This window comes from Condylostylus longicornis, unplaced genomic scaffold (genome assembly GCF_029603195.1).
Source record: "Condylostylus longicornis isolate FDR11 unplaced genomic scaffold, ASM2960319v2 ptg000091l, whole genome shotgun sequence".
Lineage (NCBI taxonomy): Eukaryota > Metazoa > Arthropoda > Insecta > Diptera > Dolichopodidae > Condylostylus > Condylostylus longicornis.
In genome coordinates, this window is record NW_026578059.1 from 1,494,644 (window position 1) to 1,516,698 (window position 22,055).

A 22,055-nucleotide genomic window follows, 5' to 3' on the forward strand; every position below is an offset into this window, starting at 1 on the left:
GTTTTAGATATTTCTGATAATGTACATATAAAGGGTGGAAATAAAATCCGAAATGTGCAAATTGCAATTAATAAGAATTAATTTATAAATAAATTGAAATTCATGTGAGTTGTTGAATTGCTGGATTGTTTTGTTAATAGCCTCAACTGGGGGAGTAGTCTTTTTGATGATTTGACGGATCATCACCGTTAATTATTTTTTAAAACGACTTTCATTTGCGGATTGTTAAAATAAATAAAATGGTTTTGGAATGTTTATTTAAAATAGGAAAATAATTTAATTTAAAAAAATTTTTGTTTTTTATTTTTAGAAAAGTATTGAGCAGTATAGAACAGCTGGAAGACATTTGTTTTCTTTATGGAATATTATTAATGAGATTTCAGTGTGAAACTTGAAATTAATGTTTTCTCGCAGAAGGAAACGGTTATGTTAAGTAAGTTAGAAAACGTGTGAATTTTGTTTCTTGCATTATTTCCGAGTCTATTATAATTTCAGTGATTGCCGCGCGGATAGGACCAATGTCAATAAACAATTATTACAATGTTATTAAAATGTAATTCACACTTTAATTTTCACGGAAGGGGAGTTTCTTTTTATGTATTTAGGAAAATGTAAAAAAAAATATTTTAAAAAAAACATGTTTATAACGGCTAAAGGTTAGCTTTTGTTCATTTTGCGTTAATAACAACAAAAAAGGAAAGAAAAATACAAACAAAACCAAAACGTGTGTAATGAGTGTGTTAATAGTTTTTTTTTTCTTCTTTAATAACTTTGTGTACCTGTAATTGTCAATTTGCATGACCATTTAGATGTTCCCTCAACAGTTGCATCCTCAGCCTGCTCTAATGAATCTATGTGTGTATCTGGATCCACACCAAAAGTCATCCTTTTTATAAAAATTATAATTTTTTTTTGTTTTTTTTTTTTTGTTTTTTTTTGCTTTCTTTTTTATTTATTTTAAATTTTAGTTTTTTTTTTTATAACGTTGTTCAGTTTTATTGATTTTAAGATTGTTAAAATAATTATTGTATATATAAGACGGTAAATTATGGTTTGATGGGGCGGGGGGAGGTTAAGGGGGCGAACGGGTGCAATAAAGACGGATAATAAAAAAGGTTTTTTGTTTTTTGTTTTTTATAATGAATTAATAATTAATTGTTAAAAACGGGGATTAATAAAAGTTTTTATTAGATTTTGTTTTTTTTTTTTTTATAATTTCAATTTTACATAATTATACATAAGTAAGTATAATAAAATATAAATTGCAAAAGTATATAGTGTTGATAAATTTAATAAAAAGAAAAATAATAAATGAAAAAAAAATAATTCTGATTTAAAAATATATGGTGTAATTTAATGCCTTTTTCATACTCGTATTTATAAATAGAATTCAGCTTAATATGAATTGCAATCGATGAATAATAAGTATGTTTTTATAAAAATTTTGTATCTGTATGCTTGTGTATGTGTAACACAAAGTAAAACAAAAATTACAATATTAAATAATATTTAGTATTTCAATTTAACAAAGATATTATTAATAAATATTAATTGGATTTTAAATCATAATTTTAATCATTAATATTATAGTATAAAACATAATTTTTATTATATAAGCGTGACCTGTGATTTCAAAATTACATTAATTTTGTATACACCAATTCAATTTATGAATTGTGTAAAAATACAATATTTTTAAAATTTTGATATCATATTATCTGTATTTTAACACAATTCAGCAATCTAAACTCATAAGCTGAATTGTTTAAAACTCTCGATTTGAAACTTAATATTGTAATTTTTAATGTGTTACTTGAAGATAATTAGGTTAAGTATATTATCCTTGTTATTATTTTAAAGAGTATAATTTTTAAAACACACGAAAAATTAAAGAACAAAATCATTTTTTTAACAAAATATTTGAAAGAAAACCAAAAACAAAATTGAAATTTTTTGTGAAAATATCCGTAACCTCCAAAATAATATGTTAAAATTTATTAAGAAGGTATTTCTTATCATAATGTCTATTTAAATATTTTGAAATAGTTTAAGAGTAAAATTTTTTATTAATTTTTAAATTTGGTAGACAATCTTTAATATATGGTTTAAAATAAATTTTGAAAATGTTGATATTTATATATAAAATATTTTTTTTTAGGAATGTTTCGGATAAAATGCATTTTATAATGTAGAAATGAATAGATAATCTTAAACTAGTTTTTTTGATAATAAAACAATAGAGAGAAATAGTGTATTTTATAATCATACTATGAGAAGAGAAGAAAAATATATAAAGAGAGTGTGAATAAAAATATTTTAATGAATTTCTCACATTAATAATTCTAAAAAGAGATGGTGAGATATGTAAAAATATAAATGTATATAAATAAAAAGTAAAAATAAATAAAAGTAAAATGAAACTAAAATAAGAAAACAAAAAAAAAAAAAACTGTTACAAAAGAGAGAGACAGACAGAGTGAGAGAGAGAGAGAGATACGAACAATATATTATGCATCGATTGAATGATTGATATATAAGAGAGTAACAAGAGAATATATATATATAAGAGAAATTAGAGAGATTTCAATTTGATTTATTGATATTTTTTTTTTTAATATATTGAAAGTTCTCTTTTTTCCAATTTTAATTTTATTAAAATAGTTAAATTTAAAATATTGAATATTATAAAAATTATATTGCGAGTTTTAATTTTAAATTTTAATTGTTAAATAAAATACGAGAATACCATTGCAATAACTCGAAAAAAAGAAAAGGAGAACGATCACTCCACTAATAATTACAATGAAACTTCAATATAACGAACCATACAAATCCAAATATAGTGTTAGTTAAATATACAGAAATTCTGTTTATCATATGGTGTAGAATATTTTCGCTTAAAAGCTTTAATGGAAACGCTATAATGAAATAATTTGAAACTCGTTGTGGAATTCAATTTTACAGCAACACAAAAAAACCTTAAAATTTTTTAGTTTCCATTTGTAATAAAAAACAGAAATTTGGCGAAAAGTTGCATCCATCAATGAAATTCTATATTATTATAATAAAATTTTACAACATTAGTTTGGCGATTCCAATAAATTACTTTTACGATATATACAAATAGATGTATATCGTACCATAAATAAAGTTTATAATAGATTTAAATCTATAATAAAATGCAAATCTATAATATTGAAAATTTTTTAGATCACATGTAGATGTAAATTCACAGAAATTAATACTTTTTGTTTTTGTATATTGAAAAACATATCACATTTGAGTAATATATTAAAACTAAAACCGCTGAACTCCTTTCAACTTGATCTATTTATCTGAATTGAATTTAAAAATTGTAATATGGAGCTCTCATTCGAAAAATCTGAGAGAGTGTTCGAATTATTTAATTAATTGCTGATTTAGGACACTTTTTGGCTCGTTTGTATGCAGTAGTTATGCATTAACTATTAAATTTAAATATTTTGATTAAAAAAAACAAATTTATATTTTAAAAAAAGAAAACGATAACTTTCAATATTTCATTTACTTATTTATAATAAATAATCTAAAAATAGTATTGAGAAAATTAGGCCACAGACATTACATATGAAATTTTTTTTAGTTTCGCGATTATATTTGGTTACTATCTTTATTTTACGTTCTATTTTATTATTATTAAAGTGCAAACTGTATGCAATATGCAACTGTATGATTGCTGTTTATAATATTGTATAAAACTGTATTATAATAAGCAATCAAACAGGCGCATACTGTATAATGTATGCAACTGTTATTACGTAATTAAAAAAGTGCCTGCTGTATACATATGCAACTGTATGATTGCTTTAAATAATATTGTATGATTGCTCTATACAACTGTACTATTACAACTGTATACAATTATATTAAGTAATCAAACAGTTTAAATTGTTTTTTTTAACAAATTGATTTTAGTATACAATTAAAATAACAAATCAATTGCATCGCCATCTATTAAATTGTTTATTATGTGCGGGCGGGATGAATTTACATTTAAAACTGCAAGACTTCTTGTAATTGCAATTATAAAAACAAAATTGCATGTCTACCCAAGTCCTAAGAAGAATTTTTAAAAGCTAATTTTTTAAGGAAAGACACGAGAAAAAAAAAATCATAATCCGTTGCCTGTTTTTTTTTTTTACTTTTTCAATTATTAAAAAATTGGAATGTGCAATTTTTTTTGTCGTGGTCGTTACGCGACGACAATTGTGTTTTGAAATTTTTTATATATTTTTTTTAGTAAATTAATTAATAATATTCTGACATATTGTAGAGCTTATTCTGAGAATCGAGTCACAAAATGATAGTGACATTTCATCGGAAAAATTCGTTATTATTTTTGATAGCACAAACTAATTCATATCAAAAAATTTGTGTCTGCAAAATTAATTTTTTCAAATTTTTTACGATATCATCACTATAACTTTTCATTGACTCGCTTGTAAAAATAAGCCTTAATTATTATTATACGCAAAATAAATTTGTTTTTTTTTTTTTTTTAAATCAAAAAGATAAAATTATTTGCATTAGGCCTAGAAGACAATGATTATTTTTCGAAGAAACTATTTTGAAAATCGAATTTTTTGCAATAAAATTATGGGATAGTTGATTGCAATGTGATAAATAATAGCGTTAAATGGTTTTGCGCTAAATGTACAGGGCTAAATAATGAATTAATCCCAGGGCATGCTCCAGATGTTGAAAAACTTTTCATATGATTTCAATTCAAACCTAAACCACATAAAAGAAAATTCATAGGTGCTGCTATAATGAATATTCAGGCAAAATATTCAATTAATTCATGATGTATTGAAATTACATTGAATTTTGTCTTTGAAAAAGTTCACAGGAAGGCGATCTTCCCAATTAGAATTTATTTTTGAACAGTTTCAATTGTTGAATATAATAAATGGAAAGTTATAGGTAAGAGTTTTGTTAAGCGCCTATTATGAAAGTTAGATTAGGTTAGGGATGACTCAGCAACCGCGAAAGGTAAGCCAGATAGAACCGTTATGATGCTGTTGGATTCACAAAATTCCCCGCACTTACAACAGAATCAGCCTGAGCTTTTCTTGTGAGGCCAGCGAAGGTTACTATGACATTTGAATTTCCATTTATATTTTTTATATGAAATCTTGCAAACAATTTTAAAGCTTTTTGATTTAGCAAACTTTTTTTTACATTTAGTTGATTATTTTTTATAGTTTTTTTTTACTATTAATTTATTTTATTTTATTAAAGGTTCCAGTGTTTTTATAGTTTTATAAAAAATATTTTTTTATTGCGTACATTAATAATGAAAATATTTTTATTTTCACAAACACATACATAAATTCCATATAGATCAGCCTTTGTTTCTTTGATTTTTGTATATTTTTTATATAGTATTTATTTTTGTAGTATATTTTGTAAAAAAAAAAAAAAAACACAAAAAAAAATAACTATACTAGTATTATTTCCTCTATATAGTACTATCACTATAATATATATACGAATATATTTATATTTATATATATTTATATATATATATATATATATATATATATATATAAATATATAATTACTAATATCTATATTATTGTATAACAAGTTAAAAAAGAGCAACACCAATATGTTCGGAAATGCATTGCTGATTTTTCTATACGAAGAAGACCGCAATAATGTAGTAAAAATTGCAATTATTATCAGAAACACAAACCATTTCATACTATATCTCGCATTCTGAGAATAACACTGTTGCGATATTTCTTCTTTTCTTATTTTCGAGTAAATTAAGTTATATACAATTTTGTAGTTTGTGAATTTTTAAATAGAAACTTTTATAAAATTTATAACATATCTTTTAAATGAACATAAGTAAGAAATTGTAACTTTTTCAAAATATTTGATTAAAATTTTATATTTTTCTTTTTTTGTTTTGTAGATCGAAATGTCTATGATGCATTTCTAATAAACCATATTCGAAGTACTTGAATGTTTTATTTCAACTTATATACAAACTAGAGAAAAAGTGTATACAAATTATCATACTCATTTCAAAATTGTATAGTATAATACGGTATTAATACATAATTTTAATTTATGTGTGTAATCGATAATGTCAAATGCCAGTCGACAACAATAATAGCATCCGACGGTCACTACCAACAGCAACTTACAAATTGTGCTAAAACATTTTTTATTATAGTAAATACTAAAAAGCTGATATACTGTCGTACGTATTAAGATTAATTTTAATAGTATGGAATAACTGTAAATGATAGTGCGATATTTATCATCGAAATTTCAAAAACTTTATTAGAGACAGGAATCATTTGTATAAAATTGGTTAGTGTTTTGTAATAATAATATTTAGTTTGAACGGCAAATTATTACCATTTAAATTCTTGCTACCACTTTGTTGTACTTCAGTCATTAGATTTTTAGAATTTAGCCTTATTGCAGCTTATTATAGCATTGCTTAATTTTTTAATTTTCTTAAACAATTACTAAATTCCGAATACTTGCTCTTTTATTTTTATCTAGTTTTAATGTGTTTAATTTTTTAATATTTTTAATATCCTATATTTAATATTACAGTTATTCATTAAATTTCCTGTTACTATTATTATTATTATAAATATATTGTTTGTGTATTTTATTTAAAAAAAAAAATTAAAATTCTTCACATTCATTTTAATTTTTGTTATATTGATCTTCCCTAAATAATTATATGTATACAAATAATTTAATATGTGCTTTAGTTACGTAAAAAAAAAACAAACAAACAAAAACACCTATATATACATATATCTACAGTATACGTTCACATATATTTATATAGTTAATATACATATATCACTCACACGTCTATTATTATAATGTATATAATAAAAATAATTAAATAAATAAAAATATGCAAAATAGAAAGTGAACTACCCTGCCTTCAAAATTCCTGTGTATTACGATAATTATATACAGTTCAGCTTATATAATTAAGTATATACAGTATTGCTGCAATTTTGAAATCCAATTGTATTAAACACTATTCAGCCTATTGTTTTTATTATACTGAATTGTACAAAAATATCAACAATATTATCCTTTACTTTGACACTTCAAAATAGTACTGCATTTGTAATTGTTGAATTGTATATTAATATCGTATTAGTAGAATCTTGAAATCAGGGTATCATTTTAATTCATTAAGTTCTATTTTAATATATTATGTAACTTTTCTATAAATAATTAAATATTAGAACATTTAAACATCATACTTCAAAAATTTATAAAAAAAAATGCAATCCTGAAATCATAGAATAATAATCGGCGAAAGTAACTTTTCAGAAAAATCAAGAAAATATGAATTTACTAACTTAAAAGTCAGTATATTGAAATTGGAAAGACATTTCATGTGATTAAATATACTATATTAATTTCTAATTTTGCTATAGAAAGTAACTACAAAATAATTTAATCAAATGTGACATAAATAATGTTCAATGTCAATTTTCATGTCATTTGTGACATAAATATTATATATAAGTTTAAAAAGTGACATGGATATGACAAAAGATTATGTAAATCAAATTAATTATTATTTAAACTTAATCCTCTTCCCAATATAACGAGTCTAATCTTTGAATGTAAAAAATTAATATTCTCGATTTGTAACTGTTAATTCTGCTTTTTGTATTCAAGTAATTATAAATTAGAACATTTTTTTTTGTTATTCCATAAAAAATAATAAAAAAAAAATTATTAATTACATATTGAAAAAATATAATTTATGTAAATATTTTTGAATTTATCACATACATACATACATACATATATCCTAACTTTATATAAATAATAATATATAAAAAATATTTACGAGTATATACTTGAAAACTTTTGCATATATTACTTGCGATTTCGATCTCATATACAGTCAGTCAACTCTAAAACTTCTAAAGATGCGCTGATGTTAATTGAAATTAATAAAAAAACAGAAGTTATTATAAACACGAACCGTACAAGTGTTAAAAATAATTGGTTTGTGTCTATAAATTTCTCTTTTTTGTTTTAAATTCTCTTAAAAGCGTCTTAAGTTTTAATTTTTTTTACAATGTGAGCGCTTTAATTATATTAATATCGAAATATGATTGTAATATAGAAACGGCATACTCCTAAAGGGGTGATACTTAATAGTTTTGATAAAACAAGGTTTTGTTTTCGTTTCAACTTTTTAAGATATACAATAAAAAATATCATATAAGAACCACATAAATATAGATCATTGAATGTAGGCATTGATTATTTGAAAGTTGATCAAACAATTGACAATAGGTCAATTGAATAGGTCAATTGACAATCGAACTGTTATTGGTATTATTATGAGCTCTTTTTTTTGTTTTATTTTTTAAATTTTTTCTTCAAGTTATCGTAAATTCTTTTTTATATATTTCCTATTACATTTTTGTTTAGATTTTAATAAAACCATAATATAATATATTATAAGTATATACAATAATAAAATATTAATTATCAAAAAGCCAATACGATTATTTTGGATTCTGAAAAAATATAATGAAAAAAAAAAATCCAGCAAGCAGTCCAACAAAATCGTAAAAGCCACAATATTAAAAATAAATTTGTTAATTGTATTCTATTAAATATTAAAATACATATATAATTATATATATATTTATATATATAATAAATAATCACACATAAATACATACAAAAACTATATATAAATTATTTAAAAGCTTATTATAGTTTTTATTTTATTTATTTAATTTTTTTCCTGTTTTTATACTACTTTTAACCCTTAAATATTTCGTTATTTATTATTAATGTATTTTTTTATATTAATTTAATTTTTCTTGAACACTGTTGTATTGCTATACAATTATTCAGCAATTAGTAAAAAATCGATTATATTTGATTGTTTTTATACATTTCGAATATCAAAATTCAAAATTTTATTATTTATTTTTACTGACAGACAGACTTACTTTTACATATACCATTTTTACACACACATTTTCAATTATGTGTTTTGTTAACAAACATAAGGTAGTTTTAATCGCAGTAAATACTGTATTTATACCCAATTGCTGTAATTCAGCTTAAAATATTATAAATGCTTAATTTTGTATATTAATTGCATCGTATTTTTTGTAGTTTTGAAGTCAGGTATATAGTCTATAGACGAGTTACTTTAAAATTGCAGTAATAAAGTATTTATACATACAATTCAGCTTGAATTCTAATTGCTGAATTATGTATTTTTACAATATTGCTGCAATTTTTGTTAAATATTTAAGAGTTAAAGTTAACACCGTAAATCATTAAATACACTTATACATATACATATAAATCATTAAAATTTTTTTTTGTTATTTGGTTTTTTTTATATTATAAAATTGCAAACCTGTTATAGCAATTTTAGCCGACCATTTGCTTGTTCCATCCAAAACACTTTGTTTAACTGCTTTCATATGACCTGTATGACTTTTGTCTTCGACACCGAACACAGCTCTTAATTTATATTTTTAATTTATATTTATTTATTTATTTTTCTCTTGACATCAATAATTAATAATTTTTTAAAATTAAAAAAAAAATAATTATAATAATAAATAATTCTATAATATTGCATTTTTAAATGGCGTTATTTCTCCAATTTGTCGCAACAAAAGTGACTATATGGGAATAAATGAAACTGACTTTTGAGAAAAAATGAGAATTAAAATTTAATACTCGCGTGTTTCTGGTAAAGGTTTGAAAGAGTGAAATAATAACAGTAATACACGAAGTGAATTAAGTAACTTTAACCCCTTAAAACATAATTGTTGTTTTGTTATTGGATTACAGTTACTGAATTGTGTAGTCACATCAGTTCTATTACAGTTTTGAAGTATATATCGTATATTTGTCAAATTTTGCAGGTAAGTCTAATAACATTTTTAATTAAAGTTAAATTTTGCGTTTTTTTTTATTCTTCTAAGAACTTAGAATTATACTGTTATAAAAACCTAACTGTTATAAAAATATGATTTTTTTTCTTATATTTTCGCAATTTAATTAATTTTTTTATTTATGTTTTTATTTATTTATTTTTCCTTTTTTTATATATTATTGATTGAGTTGATTATTTAAAATATATTTTTTTTGTTTTTAAATATTCAATTTTATTTTAGATTTAATAATAAATTTTATAAACCTATTTATTATATATATATATATATATATATAAGCATTACATATAATATATATAAGTATATAGTAGACAGAAAGAAATATAGAGAGAGAGAAAGAGAAAGAGAGAGAGAGAGAGAGAGAGCGAGAGATAGAAATAGAGAGAAAGACATTTACACACAATAAAAATGACAGATAAACGAAGAAATAGCGAATGAAAGAGTATTAAAGATAGAGTAAATGCTCAAGTGAGAATGAAGAGAGATAGATAATATAGCAGAAACAAAAAGAGAAACAAAAATAGATGAATAAATATTTTTAACAGTGAAAGTTAATGTTTTTGAGAGAACAAAAAAAAAACAATACTCGAAAAAACAAAAAAAAAAATTTTTTTTAGAAAAATTGAAAAGAAGAAGGTATATGAAGCATTTGTACTAAATTGCATATTCTATAGGCGCAAATAAGATATTTTCAAGAGAAGATTATATTTTAATAAAAACAACAAAAAAAATGTTAGCCAGAGAAGTTTTTTTAGCAAATTATTAGAGATAAAATATTTGTAAATATGGTTTGGTAAATATTGGTTGGGTGGATTCTGGGTGAAGGGATATAAATATTACTATTATTTGGGATTCAAAAAAAGATGTTTGATTTAGTTTAAAATCGAATAATCGAATATTTTGTGCTGTTTTTCATAAATATTTTGCATTTTAATGTTATTTTAAAAATGAAATATAGCAACAAGGTAACTGAAATTTAAAAAAAAAATTTAAAATACAAAATGATCATTTTTAATTTATTTTTATAATTAGATTATTAATAAGTAACCAAGAAGTATTACGTATATGCAGCATTTTGTAAGCTTTGTATTTTCAAAATGCTCTTTTCTCTTTGCGTTACATCTCAAGAAAATTTTTGATGTTTTTTGTAAACTTTTGACGATAAGTACATTACCGGGTGTTAGTTACAATTCGAGCTAGCAATTAAGTATGTTGATTACTAGAATTTTGGAGTAATACACAAGTAGTATACACATCATGTGAATAACTCAAATAATTAATGTTAAATTTATATAACTTTTAATTATGCCTGTATAATATACCATAACCCAGATTTCAGTAAAATTTTATTAAAATTTAAAATTGAATTTTATATTTAATATACAATTTGGCTTAAAAGTCATAATTGCTGAATTGTGTGTTTATAAGCCTTTACTTCAAAACTATGGAATAATACTAAAATTCTGACCGCATTCAGCACATATGACTTATAAGCTGAATTATTTTGTATTTTTTTCGATTTTAAATTCATAGAGAATATCTGCGCTAATTTTTGCTTACATATTATATTTAATGATCATTTTGTTCTTTAAATTACTTCTTATATACATATATGTGAAAATGATTTATAATGTAGATTAATTTGTGTAAGCTTCCATAAAAAGAAGGAGGAATAATTTCTCTTTGAATATATTTTGAAGAATTTTATTGGAATATATGTATGTATATGGGACTGCGTATGAAACAACAACAACAAAAAATAGGTTATAATTATAATCGGGTTGAAATTTGGTAACCATTTTGTATTTGTTTCCATTTTTTTTATTTATGGTAAAACTCTCCTTAATTATTATAAAAATTTTTATTTTTTTCTTTTAATATTGCTATTATTGAAAGAAATTTTTAAATATAAATTCTTTTCTTTTTTTTTAATTTCTTATTTATTTATTTGTGTTTTATTGTAATATATCAATTTTGTATTAATAAAACAGTTGGACCAACTACGTAAGTTTTATAAAAGTGTTGGATAACTAAAATACTCGTACAGATTTCAAGTTCAATATTATTAAAATATCAACTCAATAAATTCAGTGATTGCTGAATAAATTAAATATTGGTATTAGATCTACAATTCTAGTATGTACAGATCCCTTATAATGTTATTGCAATAAGAAAACAATTTTACTTATTATGAAAAAGAGAAATTAATATTTAGGCACATCATAGTGGCGATGAAATAACTTAATTTTTATTACTGACCTGTCTCTAATTGTTTTTTTAGTTTACCTAATATTTTACTACCACGGTAAAATTAAAATTTTTTATCTTAAAATATCTCTTCCGTTCTAATTTTTCTTTTTGTAGTCCATTAGCTGTCATCGAAAATAAAGAGTTAAATTTATTATAACAATGGAACTAAGTTAATTAAAGAAGGAAAAGTGAATACGGTCCAACTGTATATATTAAAAAAGAATATTTGAAGAATGTCATAAAAAAGACAAAATTTTATTTTTATTGTAAATTATAAAAAAAAAGAAAATAAATTTTTTTTTACCTTATTAATTCGAAAATTTCTGGCTTCTCTCTTTCTCTTTGTTTCATGCGCTCTTTCATTGCTGTTATTATTGAATTTGCTTTATCTTCGGCACCATGTTTTGAACTTTTCTCCGCAGCTCCTATTTAAATATTAAAAAAAAATTATAAACAATTTAATATAGAAGAAAATGAAATGTAATTGTCAAATATTAAACATATTACGCGCTCTTTTATAATAACAGAAGAAAATGTCAATTCAAAGAACATATGTTTAAATATGTGACCAATTAATAATTTACATATATACTTACTTTGTAAGCAATCCGCATTTAATAGATCTTTACATTTTTCATGGCATTTGACACCGCATTCCGTACAACGAACCCCTTGTCTTGCAATACCCCACAAAAGACCTTCACATTCATAGCAATATGTTGGTGAAGTTGCGGTCCACAGGACAAAATTATGAGGTGTTGTTGATGAAATCGGATATATCAATGCCTGTAACGCTTTTTTGTAGACGTGCATTTTCTTTTTTTATGAGTGAAGATAAGAAAATTTGAAAAAAAAATATAATAATTGTAAGTTTGAGTATAATTCTAAGTAAACTAACCAATTCTTCATCGTTCAATGTTGCTCTTGGTACTGCCGATGTTAGACCAGCATTACGCTTTGTTGCAGCCATTGTCTTCATTAATAATTTTTCATCAACAACAATATTATAATTTGTTATACAACAATGTTTTGTTTCGTTTTGTATTGTTTCGAATTATTAATTGTTATGCACGGATAATAATTGTTAATTTTAGTTGTGTTTAGTATGTTTTGTGGTTCGTTGTACGTGTTTTAAATAATTTGATTTGATTTTTTTTTTGCAATAATAATTTATTTAAAATTTTAATAAAAAAAAATATAGAAAAATAAAAATAAAAAAAAACAAAGTAGAAATATGAAAAAAAGAAAAGAAATTTTCTTTTAGAATTTTTTTTTTATATAAATTAATTTTTTCGTAACTTTTTAATTAATTACTATCTAATTGTTTTTTTTTTCTATAATTTAAAATTGACTAATATTTATATAAGAAGATAATGAAAATAAAAAAAATATTAAATTTTCTAGTATACATATATAAATGAAATTTTTGTACATATATAATTTGGTAAAATAAAAAATTAAAATATTTTTGATTGCTCGAAATTAAATTGTTTGAATAAAATAAGTATTTATATATAAAATTCTGTGACAATAAAAGCAAAACAACCTTACTTATAAATCAAAATTTCATAATTTTATTACTAAGTAATTGTATCTATAAAATTGACATTTGACGTGCAAATATATACACTTGTCAGTCCTAATAAAAATGAACAAGTCAAGAACACATCGAAACTTATGAAACTCGTAAGTTTTGACATACCACGACGTTTCGAACTCAATATTTTATGATAAAAATTATATTATGATGTGTTCGCAACGTATTTAAAAGATGTCTTTTACGTATCCAGAATCCAAAGACTCTGTTCTGATGAAAACTGCACTGTAAATACAATTCAGATCCATTCGGTAACACGTGAGAGAGAGAGAGAGAGAAAACTTGACATTTATACTGCAAAGTGAATACAGTTCAGCTTCAAAATCATATAGAATTGTAATGCAGAGTTAACAGTGTCAAATCAAAATAGGGCTAATAATATTAGGATGATTCTGTGCAAGATTGCTACCCCTTTCATATGCAAGATTGCTACTACTCTCCAAAAGTCTCCAAAAGTAAGGTATAATATTAAACGAGTGTAATTCGAAATAATGTTTAATTTAAAGGATCAATATATATATGTAGTAATGAAACGTCTATTTAAAAATTATTTTCTTACTGAAAGGTATTATTAGCATTTCGTATTTTAAGTTTAAAAAAAAAAACAACAAAACAAATATAGGTGCGTTTTGCCTCATTGCCACAGAAAATATTATAATAATAATATTCTAAAAAACTTCTATGCTAAAATTTTATAAGTTAATATAGAATTATTAAAAATAAAATAAAACAAAAAAAAAATTAACAAAGATGGAGCAAGTATGAGTTTATAGAATTCTTCTCTATAATATTCACCTTCATTCTGTAAGACGCTTCGCTATTCTGTAAGATTTTTCCTACAAAAGATAATTTTTTTTTTGTTTTACGATATGTTTTAATTGTATAATTTGCTAATTTACACGTGTTTTACTGCATAATAGCAAAGTTAACATATAAAATGATGTTATATTATATAACATTTCATATCACATCAAGTGAATCGTCTCACAGAATAAGGATAATATTTTCTTTCTATCTCTCCATCCCCACCACCAAAAAATTAATTAATTACAATATTAAAAACAAAAAGAAATTAATTTGTTTTTTTAACATTTGCAAATTATATAGGAATATTTTTTTTATATAAATTTATAAATTTAATTTTTAAATTTAAAAAAGCTGTTATTAATATTATATAAAAATTACTTTTAAAGTGTATATATTTATAATATAACATATATTTTTAAATATATAACAAAATTATAATGAAACCAAAAAAAACAAATGATGTCATAATTTACTATGGGAGTTTAATCTGAGAAGTGAGAAGAAATTACGATAATTCACTCTCTCTGAAGTGATATTAGTGATTTACTTTTTGTAAAAAATTTTTAAACCCAAATCTTTTGTATGAATTGGTTTTTGTTAACTATAATAAAATATCAATTTCTTTAACGATAAATATTATTATCGGACTTATTTTTGAATCGATGATTCTCAGAATAAACTGCCCCACTATAAAATTGTATTATATATAAAAACTTCGATAAACAATAATTATTAAAATTACAAATAGAATCTTGTTCTTCAATAGCTATTGTCGACGATAATTTTATACAGTATAACAGTTGGTGATATTCAATTCAAGAGGAAATATAGTGTAATATTCTCCTACAACAAAAAAAAATTATTTGATTCCTTGCACTGTTGATAATATACAATGAGCGTCTACAGCACAATGTATAGATCAGAGAGAGCGGCCATCGCCGTTTTTTGTATTTGAATGCCTTTTAAATATTCACTTACTTTCAAGTAGAAAACAAATTCGTTAAGAAATTTCTTCACCAAATTATAACTTAATTTAACGACATTTAATTTAAAAAATCAAATTATTTTAATTAAAATGAATTGTGTCAGTGATTGATATAGTCTGAAAGAGAAATTTAAATAATTGAAGCTGTCACATTTTTATAATTATTTTTGAACCATATGTCATTAAAATTACTTTGGTTAATCCTAAAATCATTACAGAAAATTACTCCGTATAGATTTTCACTATTTTAGAATTAATTTCATGTCTTACTAGTTAAAAGGTGTTATGAAAAAAATAAAGCTGTTACGCTACCTTTTTATTATTGTTTATCATCGAAATCTCGCTGGCCGACCAGTTATTAATATTTTATCATATATAATTGCATTTTATATATAATTATGATTTTTTATTATAAAAAATCAAATATTGTTTATTTTTCGTATATTGTAAATATTATTACGGAAAAAAGAAACAAATTTCAAATACATATAGTAAATTATCTGAAATCCATAGGCAAAAACCAAAAAATAATGTAGCTTTATACATGCATTACTAGATACTTGTAATCAACTTCTATAGTTTTAAGTGATTTTCATAAAAAAATTCAATCCTAATTTATTCAATGTCTCATTTCATATTAAAAACAAAAATGGTCAAATCAATGAGAATCCCATTATTTGTAGGATAGCATAGGATAAATTTTGGAGTTTTAATTTTTGGCGACAACTAATACTAAGATGGAACTTTATTTTTATTATTTTATAACGTAAACGAAGTTACTATGAAAATTAGCTTGTCAATTGTAATTGCTAAATTGTGTAATAATATACTAATTGTAATATTTCTGAAGTCACTTGGTATAAACAAATTTTTGGGTAATTGAAACTAGTACATCTGCTTTTTATATAGAATTGTAATATGCGAGTAGTGTCAAATCAAAATAGTGTTAACAATATTAAGATTCGCAAACTCTCCAAAAGGTGATGTAATTACAAAAATACTTATTTTATAGTAAGATAAAATATTAATCGAGTGTATAGTAGAAACATTTATTTCGAAAAACCAATTTAAAATAATGGTTAATTTAAAAGATTAGTTCTGAAATTTGCTTTCTTTATATAAGAATACGGCTTTCTATAAATTTGTTTATGAAAATCACTGTATTTCTTATATCAAATTGCAATAACACTATATTTGTATACAATTCAGAAAATAGAACAGCTGAATTGTTTAGTAATACCGTGTTAGTCAAATATTTAGAATAAGTTAAATAATCCAAAAAAAAGCTAATAATGTCATGCATTATTATTGAATATATTTCAAAAATAAAATAGTAAAAACAAAAAATTCAAGTCATATAATTTATGCCTTTTAAATAGGTATAAATTAAATTCTCATTTTTCGAAATGCTGAATTGTATATATGCTTAGTAACACAAACAGGACATTACCAAAATTGGGTAGATTCTAAAACAAATAAATCCATTATATTTAGAAAACATATTTTTATCGATTTGCCTTAGAAATGGATTGCATTAACATTTATATATTATCAATATTTAAACGCGTTCTGAGTTGTTAACATATTATATACATGCAATTCAGAATATTCTGATCGATTTCGAAAAATAAGTTACTGCACAATATTATTAGAACTTAATTAAATATTAAAATGCTATATAATAAACTATGGAAAATAAATTCATTTTATTTACAAAAGAACATTGAAAATAATAAAAAAATAAATGTTAATATAATTAGGAAAAATTTTAAATTTAATTTAGTTAACAATAATAATAGAATAATATTCAAAAATATATTAAAGATCTTTTACAAATTCAAATTTATTTTATTTTGAGACAAAATTTTTTAATTTTTAAACAAAAATGTCAATTTTTAATCTGCAGTTTTATACAACTCAGCAGGTAAAACTAATATAATCTAAACGTCATTTAAAATTTACTGTGTTGATATTAAAAAAACAAACAAATAATTGTAAATTAATTTTTAATTTCTCGATAATTCAGCAATATATATGGTATTTATATATTGCTGAATTATCTATAAAAGTGGTATTTAAAATTTAATAACAATAATATTGTTATTATAATAATATTACAAATGGCGTCTACCAAAATCCAAATCTAACATCAACTTGACTCATATTAAGTAATTAAAAATGTATTGCTGAATAAGTCATGTTGACGTTAGATCTGGATTTTTATAAACGTCAATATATGGTTTTACATATATGAAATTTTTCAAAGGCACTATTTCTATTGACTATAAAAATAGTCAATAAAAAAAAAAGCAAAACAACATAAAATTGACATTTTCAATTATTATTAATCAAGTTGGTTAGCGCATAATATATTTATTTAAAATAAATAAAGATTTATTTGTAACAAAAATAAGCACATATAAAACAAAAATATTTTGTTTCAAAATAAAACAGAAATTTTTTTAAATTTCCAAAATGTTAAAAATTTTACAATACGAGTATTAATAGAAAATTCAGCAAATTAATTATTGAGATTTTGAACTCAATAAATATTTTTCAAAGAATAAATTGAATTTTGAAAATTATATAATAAAATCAGAGTTTGTCTACTACATTACAATAATTCAATAATTCTAATAATTAACAATTTCAAAATTAACATCTTACATACTAATTATGTCATCTGGACGCTCATATAAATTATTTTTTTAAAAATCTCAAATTTTTCTTTAATTTTCAATAAATTTTGATACTTAATTTCTGTTTTATTTTCTGTTTCATTCAAATAAATTTATAGCATTTTGTTTTTATTATATTGAAATTGAAAACGTAGCCATACAAACAAAAAAAAACAGTAAGAATTGAAAATTCCAATTATTCCAATATTCTTCAATTTCCGCGATACTTTCGCATATAGCCCGAATATAATCAGTTAGTTATGTAAAATAAAGTCTAGATATTAGATAAATATTAATGTTAATGAATTAAATATAAATGATTTCGTTTTATGGTATTTCACTTAGCCGTCACCACTTTTTCCGCCGATTCCGATTTATGTCCGTAAAGCGAGGTATTGATGTAATGTCATATTGTTTATAAAAGCTTTATAATGTCAAGTTTGACGTTATGCATTATTATGTGCATAATTTATTTCTTCGTCAAATTTTAACATTTTTTTCTCAATATTCTGCTAATTTTCAAATAAATATTTTGTCATAAATCGTGAGAATTAGGCCGTCTACTAATGCAGATTTAAGATTAATTTGATTTATTTAGTAATACTGTTTAATTACTGAATAAGACAATGCGACATCTGCATTTCAATAGACGCATTTATTATTTGTTACTTTTCTTCTTATATTAAAATTACGTAGAATATTGGAATATAAATTTTAATAAAATATGAAAAATAAAATATTTCCAAAATATTTTAATAAAATATTTTGGAAAATAAAAAAATTTAAAATTTTAATAAAAGCGACAAAGAATTTTATTATTAAATTAAAAAATCAAAAAAAAAAACAACAATCAAAAATTCTTGTTTTTATTAAAAATAATATTGAAAAAAAAATTAGAATTAGAATAATTTTTTATTATTGAATAGAAAAAATATAGGGAAAAAAATAAAATAGAGAAAAAGAAAAACAATTGACATAAAATATAACATATACCTTGAGCACCTGTAGGATCCACATTTCAATTTATTTTAAATATATATATATATATATATATATATATGTATGTATTTTTTTTTAATATTAGTTTAAAATATTTTCATGAAATTTATTAAATTATTAAAATATTAAAGGTATTAGTTTATTTATATACACATATACATTTAATATATATATATATATATATATGTATATATATATATATATATATATTTGTTTTATTTTATTTTTTAATTTTATTTTTTTTTATATTTGTGAAGATACGAGATAACGAGAAAGGCACACAAACAAACAAACACAAATAAATTTTATTAGTAAAAAATATAACGATATGGTTTTCATATTTAATGAATAATTATTTATATATATATATATATATAAATATATGTATTATAATATAAAAATTATTTACTCATGTTAGTTTTATATATATATTATGAATAATATTATGTATGTAAAATATACAAGAAAAGAAAAAAAAAACAAACTATATTAAGAGTTTATTAAAAAATTATAGTTCGATAAATTATGCATGATGATTTTATTCTCTGAATTCATCTTATCCAGCTTTTGTATCATCGTAATACAGTGCTGAATTTCGTAGCAAACATATCGTTCATATATTCATATATGCAACAAGTGCATTGTATAATATATAAAGTTATCGTAATTAAGTTTATCGTAAATTTCAAATATTAAAATTCTTCATATTTTGTTTATTTATAAAAAATTTCGCTGAATGAAATAATTAAATAATTCCGATGAATAAATACAATTGACTGAATAATGCCAGATTTTCTTAATAATTTTATAGATTTTATAGTAATTAAATTATTCAACTGAATAAATAAGAATTGCTGGATTGTGTCATTTTTTATAATAGAAATAAAATAGAAATTTGCATATTATTTCAATGGAAATTTCAATAATAATTAAATAATTCAGCGAATTAAACAATTACGATTATTATTCTGAGAAAACTCATTGAAAATTTTTAACATGTATATAGATTCATACAAAACCACAGTACAACATTACAAAATTACAGTAATATTGTATTAAAAAATCAAATTGAGAAATTTAAAATATAAAAAAATGAAATTTTAATAACATCTTTAGAATATACAAATTTCCGTCAAATTTTAGCAATTATTTATGTTATTGTAATACAAAAATGAAAATTTTAGTTAATAAAAATGATTTTGTGAGTTTTTTGATTACAAAAAAAAATTAATTAAATAAAATTAAACTTGACCAAATTAAACAATTTTACTCAAAAACAAAAAAAAATCTTTTTATTTCTGAAAATGCAGTTCTTAAGGTCGGAACTGCATTTAATTTGTACTCTAAATGTACGAGCAATTTTGAAATTGTTTTGAAAACTTTGCAGGTCTAGCCTGCATAGAAGAACTGCATTTTCAAAAATATCCAAACTTTGCGGTTTGCGGGACAAGTAACTGCTGAATAGAATGCGAAAGAACTTTTTTTTCTTTTATTTAAAATTAATCAAATATCTTTTATCAAATTAATATGCAGTTATTGTAGCAAGCGTTAGGTTATAAAAAAAATATTCAAAATAAGCTTATTAAAGTAAGTAAGCCTATCAAAAAGGATTTTTATTTTATTACAAATTTATTGGAATCCCAAATAATTATGTTAGAAAGTAATAATAAACGTAAATATATAATATAAATAGGTATATAACGTATTTATAAAAATATTCAATATGTGATATTCTAAATTTATCCCGTCAACATAATGTACATACAGAATGATACATTAAAGAGCACAATATTTTATAATATCGTTTAGGTTTAGAGAACTAGGTGTCAAACCTCAACGGTTTCTGAGATACTGAAATTTTAAGGGATTTTCATAAAATTTCTTCTTGGCCAAGTTTTTCTGCTCATGTTCCGAAAAATGAAGAGAGGCTTCAAACAAACAATTTAACATAAGTATAAACTAAATTATAAAGCAAATACAGTATTATCACATTTCTAAAGGAAGGGGCGGTGGGGTGCGTTGAAATTTTGAGAATTTTTATCTCAATTTCGTGATAAACTGAAATTTTGTGAAAACTGTTAAAATCCCTGTGTATCTCGAAAACCGTTGAGATTTGACACATATAGTTCTCTGAAGAAAATTTTCTCATATTAAGCTCTAAGCCAAAAATATGGTATATGTGTCATGGCATTTATTACTTAATCACAGTACATACGGCATTTGTGTAAGGGAATTTAGATGCTAGTCAGCTATATTGAATATAAAATAAGCTATGTAAAACATAATTAATGTTTTTTTTTTCTTTATTTTACATATCAAAGAAAATAAAGGAATATTAAAAGCAATTAATTTTTAATTTTTTATTTGAAGAATCGCGATAAATCATTCGATATGAATTATGAATATACAAGGATAATAGTCTGAGAGAGAGAGAGAAAGAGAGCAGCTTTTATCAATATTTTGTAAAATAATAAAAAAAAAAACTTCAATATATTCAAATATTCAAAGGTTTTTACTCTCTCGCCTCTTTTTCAGTAATATATAAACATACGCTCATTAATAAAAAAAAAATTAATAAATAAAATAATTAATTCAAAAAAAAAAAAATTAAATAATAATTAAAACAAGAACAAAAAACTAAATAAAACATAATTTCTATGTTTCTCTGATTTTGTTATACCTGCATTGTAATACATATATATAAGTTTGTTTTACATATTATATAAAAATAAATATTGTAAATAAATTTAGAC

The 22,055-nt window shown here is 22.2% G+C and overlaps 1 protein-coding gene across 3 annotated transcripts in view; it reads right to left on the minus strand.

Moving 5' to 3' along the window:
• The window catches only part of LOC129613784 (protein unc-13 homolog C), a 68,043-nt gene that overhangs the window by 35,949 nt on the left and 10,039 nt on the right, over positions 1-22,055 (minus strand). For all 3 annotated transcript variants that reach the window (XM_055528016.1, XM_055528015.1, XM_055528014.1), the window contains exons 3-6: positions 13,135-13,209; positions 12,833-13,052; positions 12,541-12,661; positions 9,440-9,546 (exon numbers count right to left, since the gene is read on the minus strand). In XM_055528016.1, the coding sequence (XP_055383991.1) occupies positions 9,440-9,546; positions 12,541-12,661; positions 12,833-13,052; positions 13,135-13,209 (523 nt within the window). The remainder of the gene's footprint in view (positions 1-9,439; positions 9,547-12,540; positions 12,662-12,832; positions 13,053-13,134; positions 13,210-22,055) is intronic.